Below are 12007 nucleotides of genomic sequence, written 5' to 3' on the forward strand. Positions count from 1 at the left end.
CGAGTAACTTAGTTTCATCTTACAGCTGACTCTGTTTTGAGTAGGAGGTTGGACTAGAAACCTCATGAGACCCCTTCCAACGTGAACCTTCCTATGATTCTGTGATCAGTAAAACACACAAAAAATCCCCTTTACAGAAAATCCCCTTTTCCTTCAATGCCATCAACTCCTTGGCAAACTGAGTTCTTGTGACTTACATTGGTATATCAACTATTACTTCCTGAAGACCAGCTTTCACTAGTTACTTTAGGAAAGTTATAAATTGTGATGCCCATCTTCTTTTCTCTATCTTTCTTCCTTTACTTCACTAATCAAATCTAATATTAAACATCCACTTCCCTCATCCAACTATTCTACAATTTATCCCTTAATATCTTGTCTCAGTATCTCCTGAACACTTTTCTAACTATCCAAATGATTTTGTATGTATATATGTCTTTCGTAACATAAGCCTGTGTTATTAAATGTGTTATTAAATGCTTCTTGGAAATTTGAACTGAAGGACAGGTATTGTAAAGGCAAAAAAAAAAAAGCTGAAAGCTGTAAATGAGAAAAAGCACACAGCACATTTCTTTCACCAGCAGTCAAGTCCTCTTCTCACCACCTTGCAAAAATCTAAAGCATCTTCAGCACTGATAAGTTAAGCACTTAATGTTAGCTGTTTCTACTAATTCTTCTTCAAAATGCTACACTGCTACAGATTGAGTCAAGTGTAGCCAATTCCTTCAGAAGAAAGGGCATTCATTGTAGATTTACCATGAAAGATATTATTGAACAAAGTTTGGAACTAGCTTCCTTTTTTTTTTTTTTCCACCCTTCTGCATGACCTAACACACTGCCATGAAAGCATATTCTTTTCTTAATTATTCTCTTTTTAAATCTTGTGAATACTTGTTGTACTTGACACATACAGTATCTCAGAGATAAGAAAAAAGGCACCACATCATCCAACTCATAAAGAATTCTTCCTGCCTAAGTTATGTCAAAAAAGCACTTTGTAAGCAACTTAATGCGATGTGAATAAAGGACTAGCCATAGCTCCGCAGCTAAAATTTATTTATTTATTTTATTTAAGACAGAAAACCCATCACTGCTTTCCCCAAAAATGCATTATTTTCCACCAACTTACAGTATAGGGACTACTATGGAAGGAGTAGACAGTATAAAGCCTGTTATTTCCCTGTTATGCTTGAGGAATTGAGATGGAAAATTAACACTGGCTTTTTATTCTTATTATTTTAAATAATTAGCACATTTCACTGCCATGAAAAAGGTTTGGCACACATTGAGGACAACATGCTGAGAACAGTGTATTAATTCTCCAGTCTCCAGCAATATGGCAAATAGTCCCTGCTTGCATAATTGCAGTCCAGTAATAGGGACATTTTGCTTACATTAGTGCATATGTGAGTGCTTTTTGTTTCAGAATTATAGAATATGTTCAAAAAATAGGCCACTGGAAACTTAGAATATTGCAGAAATGATTTGCTGGTCTCTAGAGAAGGCAGAGTCTGCAGTACTTTTACTACTATTAACAAGCCAATTTATGAGGTAGCATATGCCAGCTTTTAAGGATACTTTAAACTAGATATGTGGATAGGGTCAGCAATTACAGCTGAGAGATGGGAGTGGTTCTGAAATATTTACTACACAAACAGCAGTATCGCTATTATACAAGAGAACTGCAATTATGGAAGTGTCATAACAGTATGAATACAGTGACTGGTTGAATAGTGGACAGTCACCATTTAAAAGGTGTCAAGTTTATTGTGGTAAATCTTGGACATCAGAGAAAGCTACAGAGAACAATAACTAAAAACACTTGTTTTGGTTTTCAGGCTTATCCTCAGCTGCCCTCCTCCTGTGGGGGATTTCAGTATGAATGAACTACGATTTTCATTTTGTTTTTTAATGTTCATGAAGTGTTAGAGCAAAACTGTATTCTTCTTTCTAATATTAACTTTAGTAGAGTAACCTCATTATGATACCTTGCAAATAAACAGAAATGGTATTTTCACATTTTCAGCTGTGCCAGTGCTTGGTCACCCCTCAGCACACCTTCAGTATTTCCTGATATTCAGATGGTACTATGTTTGTGACCACTGTCTGTCACTGGATACCACTGAAAGGAGCTCAGCTGTCTTCTTAGCCGCCTTCATTAATGTATTTATACACACTGATAAGCCTTCTCTTCTCCAGAAGCAACAGTCCCAGCTCTCTCTACCTTTCCTCACGTGTGATGCTCCAGTACATTAAGCAGCTTGGTGGTTCTTCGCTGGACACTCTCCAGCTGGTTCTCTGGCAGTCGATTCCCAGCCTGTACTGTTGCCTGAGGTTACCCTGTCCTAGGTGCAGTACTTTTCATTTGCCTTCACTGAACTTCACAACATTTCTCTTGACCCATTCCTCTTGTTTGTCATAGTCTCTTGCAGTATCAGCCCTCACCTCCAGCACAGTGACCCTTCCTCCCCCATTTGGAACCATTTGCAAACTTACACACCATGTTTTGTTCCATTGTTCACAGGATTAATAAGACATGAAATAGTATCGACCCCTAAGGAATGCAACTCATAACCAGACACCAGTAAGACACAGAGCTGTGGACCACCTCCCTTTAAGTCCAGCTGTCTGTTCAGTTTTTCAGTTACCTTATGGTTTATCCATCCAATTTACATCTATATATTTTGTCTATATGAGTACCAGGAGAAATTACAAAGGTCTTGATGAAGTCAAGGTAAACAACATCGACTGCTCTCCTCTCCACAGAGCTGGTCATCTCACCGCAGAAGGCAATCAGATTGGTTGGGCAAAATTAACACTTGATAATTCCATGCTAGCTATTCCTAATTATTTTCTTGCTGCTTTGCCATCCATTCACTGGGATTTTTCTGTGTATATAAAAGGAATTTTCCTTCTAAGTTTTCCTATTTGTTCTACTTCCTCTTTCTTCTTTTTCTTCTACACAGCTAGAGATGCTCAACATGAAATAAACATTTGTCTGGAAATAAACTAAAAGCAGGGCTTTTCAGAATTATTCATAGTGTTTCATGAATAGATAAAAATAAAGGTAAGTTTTATCTGACTTCCAAAGATGCTGTTACAAAATTAATAGAATAGTCTCTTGAAAGTCAGCTTTGACAATAAGAAGCCTGTTACAGAAGTTGACATTGTTCACCAATACCAGGAGTGAGAATAGCCATTAGTTCCTTTAAAAAAAAAAAAAATAGGTTTGCAATGACATGGAGGGGGTTGAGTAGAAGTGAAGAAGAGATTGGATGTAGGGTTTTTTGCTGTTAATATGCTCAGAATGGCTACAAGTCATATTATTCTGACTTTAGACTTACTGATATCATTTTTTTCACCTACTTTGGGGTAGTGTCATTAATTTTTGATGTACTATCAAGGAACAAGGGATAAGGAACTGTTGAGTTTATCAGCAAATGCAGTGCAGGAAAAAGGTTAATAGCCTTTTATTTCTTTCACTGAGTTCATTTTGGGCATATGGCAACAATTTGTGATTAATCAAATTCTCTCTGTCATGGAAGCCAGTTTCTCCTGTTGCTTGGTATATCTTTCACAGGGCAGCAAAGTGTTTTTTATTAAAAATAAGAAAAACCCCTATAAAACAGATGCAACAGCTAAAAACACTTGTATTTGGTTTTGAAAGTGACAAAACGTTAAGTTTATCTTTATCCAATCAGCTAGTAATTCCTAATCTTCTTAAAATTAGCCATTCCTGTGCTGCACTTATCAGCATAAAGGTTCTACCCAAATCAAGTTTTAGGATTCCATACTTCATAAATTATTGCAGAAAAAAGATACATTTTCTGATAAATGTAATATCGTATAATGAAATGTATCATGCTTATTGTTCTCATTAAAAACTCCAAATTAAATAACAGAGTACGTTATAGGATTAATCATTTTAAGAAGTCTGACATACAGTGCATCCTCCTAAATCAGCTCATAACTCAAGATACTATTATAACATTTAGCTCTTACCTAAACCTACCATCACTTTATGTTCCTTAGTTAACCTAAAAATAAAATAAATTTTCATTGGATTGGAGTTCTGCAAAAACATTTAGCTACCTGGTTGCCTCCTTTTGTTTGCCTTCCTATAACACTCAGTTGCATGTATGAGTTTAATGGTGTAGGATTGCTCTTAATTTCCTCCTTCTACTTCTTCCCCCCAGGAGGCATCTGCTCTAAAAGCAGCCACTATATCTACCATGTGGATATCCAAATAGCTCTTACTATTTACTATGATTGCTTTTCTTAACTCAAGACAAAAAGCATGGAAACATACATCTGTTCTTGAGTTGTTCAGATCTACAAACGCACACCCTTCCTTTTCTTTTTAAATCAACACCAAAAAATTGTATATTTATATCAATTAAGTTTAGATTCAGAGATTCAACATTTCTGAGATTTAGAAAACAATATGATGCAAGACATCCATAATTTTGAGAATAAAGTTTGAATTAATTCTATATAATTATTACAGATATAGTTATAATCATTTATACTGTACCTGAGCTCCATAAATATATTTATCCAGCATCTTGCCTCCTATCGTTTGCCCGCCAACATCCCACACTTGAAGAGTAACGTTCAAATTTCCTGGAAAAGAAAGTTACACAGATATTGTATAACCTGGAAAATTGAGATAGAAATAAATTAAAGATATATTATCATGGCAGGTAATACACCATAGCATATCAACAGCAATAGCTTTTTATGAGTATAGCAGAAATCGTAACCAAATTTAAAGATAAAAATGACTATCACTTGGAAAAAAAATCACTTGTGTCCAGGTAGTTCATTACAAGGCCATAGAACCATAGCTAAATATTAACTTCCCAATATAGTTACCTCATAGAAAAGAATTAAAATTGCACAAAGTATGAGATTCCTAACTAGAAATTATACAACATACTTTACTAAAGAAATGCATAAAGCTTTGCAGAGAAAGCAAGTTCTATAGAGCAACACTTGGAAATGAAAGTTAATGCAATTAATATCAACCTAACCACATTAGGTAATACTGTGTCCCCTTTCTCTTCCACCTCCAAAATTTGAGAGGAAAATTTAGAAGTGTGGAAAATGCACAGAATAATTGTATTTTAGTAATGATGCTCTTAGTAGTACTACAAAGAATTATATAGTTGACAAATTAAACTGGAGATGCTGATACAAGTCTACACCGAAGATGCAGACTATGATTATTTCCTCCATCCACCACCCCAAAGCAGGCAACTAAGCCAAATGTGATTTACATAATTTCATCTTCCAAGAATCTACACCAAGAACAGATCTTCCTTTCTACTCTAAACAGTCTCCAGATTTGATATTAAAACTATGTTAAAACTGTTAATGGGCTTTCAAAACATAGTTACAAGAAAAAAAAAATATGTGTAAATGCAGAATATTTAATATTCTCCAAGTCATACATACCCTGCAAACCCACAGACTAAACATGGGCACAGAGAAATCTGTCACAACACACTTACAGATTTTAAAGTACAATCTGACTCATTTTGCAGTGAAAACTGCAAAACTGTACTGATTACCTGGAATCACCAAATTAATGCAGTAAGATCTGACTAAAGTTTTTCTAATCTCCATAAAATCACATTAATGACAACAATGTACTCAAAAACAACCATAACTGCCTATGAATTTTATTCCTATATATGTGTGTGTATACACAGAGAGAGAGAGAGAGAGAGAGAGAGAGAGAAAGAGAGAGAGAGAGAGAGAAATTCCCCATCACAGAACTTGAGTTGAGTGAAAAAGGGTATTTGGGGCTGTTAAGGTATGCTTTTAATTCAGCTATTTTGTGTTATTACCAACCTTATTTTATACAAGGTGATCTGTTCAGCCATCAGTTTAAAACAAACCACCTTAGTTATGCAAGTGAATGCGCTCCTTGGAAATATATCCCAGCACTCCGTGACTATAAAGAACAAGTTAGAACTATATAGCTGAATACATACTACCTGTGGTATTAAATGTAATGCAGTATATTTTTATGATGTATCTTGCTTTTATCTGGTTAAAAGCACAGATTTCCTAAACCGGTAACTTGGTCTCAAATACGCAGGGATGAACGTGGGACAATCTGGTCAGAGTACTTTTAATTTTTTTCAAACTTTTTTTTTTTTTATAAAGTTTTATCAAACATTAAGATCAAGAAATTCTGAATGGATCTTAGCAAATACGTCTAACACTCCAGTAAAGGCAACCTTTTACAGAGTAAGAAGTTTGTTTCTTTTGACAGTGCACCTACTGCAATTTATTATTTGATTATTTTTAAATCTTAGAGCAGGAGTGACTGCAGACAATGCAGGTAAGAGTCTTCCACAGAGCATTTGTCATGGATAAGCTGGTCTTATCAGCTGGCCCAACGCCTGAAGTGACCACGCATCCTTAGTGAGTAAACAAAAGAAACATGCTCAAGAAGTCCACAGCACTCAAGTACCCAAACCTGGTTGCATGCACTCTACTGGAAATTTAGCACATCATTCATACCAGCTATTTAGAAAAAAAGCTTTAGAACCATGACCACTTTCAAACCCAACAACTTTCGGATGCCTGATTTTGTGTTCAAATGCTTTAAATCTAGCTTCATCCTCTCTCTCTCCTTCAAGAGTAGCAACCATGCACAGCAAACTGGGCTTAGTACCTGGATTCGGAGATTATCTGAGAAACTTTATTACAGGGCATTAAATTAAATGGTCTGCCTCAACTTAAAAACCTACTATTTACCTTCCTTTACTAACAACAGAAGACTGGAGAAAAAAATATTGGAATGTTCATTTGCATGAAATGGTTCTTTATTAAGACCTCAATAACTACTGAAATTAATATCGATTGTCCGTTATGAAATGTTTTACTTTCCCCTTTCTAAAAAACAGGTCCTGTAGTATTTGCTTTGTGTTCAGATTGATTTTGGGGGAGAAAGAAGGATGTTAAAATTATTTTGACAGAAGGAAGAACATCAGATCATTTGCCTAGCAAATATTCAATTAATAACTATGAGAACAAGAGATTAAATTTTCTGCAAAAAGTTTGAAATCTGTTTTATTTTTTGAATATATATTTAAAAGGAACATACAAACTGGAGAACAGGAACAAAATAAAAAGAACCTAACAAGGCATAAATTAAGACAGAAACAAAGTTAACACACAATAAAAGTAACTGAAGAATCCTGGAGCAATAATAATACACCGAACAAGAAAACAGTAACACTTTTTTACTCTGTTCAAGTACAAAGATAAAATAGCTGAAGCAACACAGTGCAGGTTTCTAGATCGCTTTTGGTATGAACTAAAGCGACTGGGCTGATTCAACAGCAACCCTGCGGAGGTACACTTGGTGCATTGGTTAACCTTACTTAAAGTGCTGCACAGTCAAGATGGAGCTAAGAACATGTCTGCCCACTTCTTGCACTGACAACTTAAAAAATCCTTCTCACGGAAGAATCTTGTTTACTGAACTGCACCCACAACCCTCCTAAAAGTTTCTGACTATGGCTCTTAAGGATCTCTATCAGCAGAAGCTCAGACTAACACATACACTATTTAAGCACTAAAATCTGCACCGTGGTTGCATCCAGACTATACAACATACTGCGTCACAAAATATACTGAAATTGATTTGCATGTGAGAAAAATACTTCAAGTAAACTTCATGAAGAGAATTTTCAGCACCTAAATAATGTATCATATTGCACACAACCAAAGATTAATTTAAATCATCAATTTAAATTAAGTAATCAAATAAATAGGATAATAAGTAATCAAATAAATAGGAGTCAAATGACTATTTGTATTAACTCATACCGTTTTACCAAGTATTTTCCTCTTTCACTGTAAGACTGCATCAGTTACTAAAAGAACTGGAGATAAATAGACCTTTTATTAAAAATTATAATACCAGTACTTTATTTTACAAGTTAAAATGGACTTCTAATGCATCATTATATAAACTTCTGTGCAATTATAGAAATCAGTAATTTTAAGTTCTGAAGTGTTTGCTTACATTTAAAGGAGAAAAACGCATTTCAAACACTGTAACATAGGCAATTGTTAACTATTCTACTAAATAAGAGAAATCAGGACTCTTTTACCTACAGATATGCAGATTATAAATCCTGTGCAGTGGTATGAATTAGCCTTACAAGTAAACATAGCAGCTCTGCAAACCCAGAACTAATCAAGAAATTAGAAAAATCCATTTACTTAAGTAATGCTTTCCATAGCAGTATTTAGAAATATTACCTCCCCCCTTACTTCCCTCTCACTCCCCCCACCAGTCCAGGTTACCTATAAAACACAAAATTTATATCTCCCTACATTCAAAGGCAAAACCTGAATGACAACCTACAGAAAAATGTTTGTTTTTTTTTTTTTTCTAAATATGAATACATTTCATGTCCGTTAGTATTTTGTTACTGATAAACAAAGAAAATAGATGCAAAGACTTTGTCGTTGTTTTGGTGCTATTTGCATCTCCATTCTGATTTTATGAAAGAATAAATTAGAACAAAGTAAATTATTAATGGGTCAACAGTTGATAATTTTCTAATTTTCCTGCTCAAGAAGAATATTTAGAATTCCAGTAATGTACTAATAGCTTCTGTATGCTTAGCAGCTGGAAAAAAACTTGCAAAATACAAGTTCTCAGCATTCACACTGCATGATTTGTGTACACATTCCATTTGCAAGTACTGCTGTATGTAATCTGCATACTGGTATTTTTAAAGGAATGAGCAGGACAATAAGAAAACATTCAGTTGATGATATGCAGAAATAAGCACTGAAGTTTGGTACTATATTGCTCAGCAGATACTGAAGACGTACAGCAAAGTGGCCAAACCAAGACAGTGCTTACAGGAATATTCTGACTAGACTACTCTGTTTACGCAGAGTAACACATCGTCATAAAATTATCATCAACATAATTTTTTCACAAAAATAAGTTCAAGGACCTTGTATTTTCTTATGACATCAGGTTACAGTTGAAATACTAAATATCTGGGTTTGCTTCTCCCACCAACCCTCAAGGAAAAAACACAGAACTTGCATCAACTTTATCAAATCTCACTACAACTTTAACCAAACATATTTTTTCCAATTTTTATTTCAGAAAACAGGAGGAAATGCTTACATCGAAAAACTTCCATGCTTGGAAACTGAGCAACAAAGCACTCAGTGAAAAGCCTTATTTTACACCTCCAATTGTTCAGAAACAAGCTTCTAGCAGCAACTATTCTTTTTAATTATTTCTCTGCATTTTCCATGCAGTGTGCTGCAACTGGCATCTAAATAGTTTCTTTGCCGTCGTGAAGTGAAACATCTTGAATGCTCAAACTGTATTTTTATGAGTGCCAAGGGACCCTAAATTTTAGTGGTCTATTAAATGCCAGCAATTTCATGCTGCCTTGCATAAAACAGCATTCACATATTAGAGCCCTGCGATTCCATAGCTGCATTATGCTTCTCACACACAACCCAAATACAAGTTGTGTATTTCATTAAAAATATAATAATAATAATAAAACTATTTCTTTCAAAATACATATACATTTTCAACGAATACATTTAAAGTTCTACTTCACTGTTTTATGTTGCACTACTCACATGAACAGAGAGTATGCTCAAACAGAGATAATAAAAATCATGAATACAAATAGCACAGCATTCCTTTTACTTGAATGCAGTGCTTAACTTAAAGACTTAAAGATATGTTGCAAATGCATAACCCTTTGTCACCTGACAAGAACATACTAAGCAAATTTTCTCTAAATAGCCTGTTTTACTTTGCCATAAAAAGCACTGTACTAAGCTTATTTAGTATACATTACTTTGAAGACTGTTTCTGGAGTCTTACTGCATCTCAACCTTTCAGCATTAAGAATCTTTATTCTCTTACCTGGCAATATTATCCTTTTCAAGAAGAAGTCCAGTCCTATGGTTTGTTTGTACTGTTTTCCAAAAGTTTCTTGGGCAAAACGTGTGGCTAAGGATGTCTAAAAAAGAACAGTATCATATTACGTTGTCATTTTAAACAGCAAATTAAATTGTATTAAACCAGAAGTACAAAACACAGGTAAACAGTTTTAAATCAACGTGTGCTGCCAGTGTTCATGAATTTATATTGATAAGCATTCCAGCCAGCTTCAGCTTAGTAACAGCAGGTGGCAATGGCTACTAATTTATGCAGAAATCAGCAAGGCGCGTATTTCCTTTGCATTTCAAAGACACTTTGATATTCATATCACAAAATATTACACAAAATTGAGTAAGGTGCCAACAGCACGCTCAACTTGACACAAAGCTAAATGACAGTATCCATACCTGGAAAGCTCACTATTTTAAAAAAGTATTAATTTCCCAAACAAGGGTCCATCCCTGCTGCATAACACCACAATCCCAGACCAGCCTTCTGTGAGGGAAGGGATATCTGCACAGCGCAGTCCCACAGGGGCTCCAAGGTGTGGCAGGATTCCTGCCCCTGTGCATCAAAGCTTCCGGATCAGCAACTACATGCGGTCTAAGATAGGAAGAGAGACTGCACACACTTTTACAGAGAAACGACTAAACTCGGGTTAAGAATGTACATTTACAGAAACATTCCTCTAAAGAGAACTCTCGAATCTTATTTCTTCAATTTATGTTATATGGATTTATTAAATACACTGTTGGAATCAGGTTTTGCTACATACTGCTGAAAGGATACCCAGCTTACATAAAGTAATGAAGCAGGGCATTTCTTTTCTTTCACTAGCAATATAAGATTTCTAGACAGAAGCCCCACCATTTAAAAAAAAAAAAAAAAAAAAAGAAAGAAAAAAGAGAAACATGCAATTACAAAGAATACACAAGTTCATGCTGTGGAAAAAAAAAAAAAACGAAATGCTGTATTAAATATGAATGTCAGGTAGCTAACATACATCCTACATCCAGTTGTGGCACATGCTTAGGAATTTCTTGTTGGTGTGACATCTGAAATATAAGAAACTAATCGCAGAAAAATATGCATTTACATGTATGGGAGGAAGACTGAGAGCCTCACAAAAGCCCTGGAACAATAACAAAAAATAGTCATTACAAATAAATAAATAAATAAGCAAGAAGGATTTTTTTTCCTCCAGATTTCAGTTCATCAAGGCCTGAAAAAGCGATTCACATCAACTGTTATTAGTAATTGCTGTTAGAGCACATTTAATTAAAAATGCAATAGCAAAATAGCACCAACAGTTAAAAAAAAAAAAAAAGAATCAGCAAGTTCTGTTAATAGAGCTGTTATAACAATTATCTAAATTATACTAGTAATGTGCCAAGCACACACAGAAAAAAAAAAAAAAAGGTAACTTACTCTTTTTCTGCATGAAAACATGACCACAAGAGCTCCAGCATTAAAGCTCTAGCATGAAAAGGCAAACATCTATTGAACTACACAATTACCTGTGAAGTAAATAACAGAAGATATACTGTTTTCTTGGTTCTAATCACATTAAATATGACAGTGATAGGAATATACTTAAGTGGTATTTTGGGATCAGAAGATATGTTCAGGAAGTAATCCAAAAAATCACTTAAAGACTATGGCAGCATTTTCATTTACTTCACTGAACTCAAGCCCAGAGAGAATTAAAAATAAATAAGTAAACGGGGAAAGAAAAAAAAAAAAAAAGTAAACTAGAAATAGCACAAGTATGCTTATATATTTATATCACTGTGTAAAGGATAAAGACCACAGAGGATGAATTGTGAAAAGATTCTTCTGCCTACAGCTACGTAACAGTACTACCAACTTCACGCACAAATTAAATTCAATACAAACTTAGACTGTAGTACAAAAAAACAAAATCTATATCAAAAATGTCAGTAGGTAGCATTTCAGGATTACAAAGACCTTTTTAATCTTTTAGGACCTTAAAGACGTAGATAAAAATAAGAACACTGCAGAAATAAATACACTATAAGAGTCTTCCTG

At 34.6% G+C, this 12007-nt stretch overlaps 1 protein-coding gene across 6 annotated transcripts in view; it reads right to left on the minus strand.

Annotated features, from left to right (window-relative positions):
* Positions 1 to 12007, minus strand: part of RAB28 (RAB28, member RAS oncogene family) — a 65009-nt gene that overhangs the window by 48065 nt on the left and 4937 nt on the right. For 4 of the 6 annotated variants that reach the window (XR_014692520.1, XM_084517639.1, XM_084517641.1 and 1 more), the window contains exons 2-3: positions 9941 to 10037; positions 4535 to 4623 (exon numbers count right to left, since the gene is read on the minus strand). Coding sequence is in view for 5 of the 6 variants with exons in the window: in XM_084517639.1 (XP_084373765.1) it covers positions 4535 to 4623; positions 9941 to 10037 (186 nt within the window). In the remaining variant the exon portion in view is untranslated. Of the gene's footprint in view, positions 1 to 4534; positions 4624 to 9940; positions 10038 to 11386; positions 11476 to 12007 lie in introns of all 6 variants that reach the window. The other 2 variants (XM_084517643.1, XM_084517642.1) reach the window with 1 other exon arrangement.

This window comes from Aythya ferina (assembly GCF_964211825.1).
Source record: "Aythya ferina genome assembly, chromosome: 4".
NCBI classification, from domain to species: Eukaryota; Metazoa; Chordata; class Aves; order Anseriformes; family Anatidae; genus Aythya; species Aythya ferina.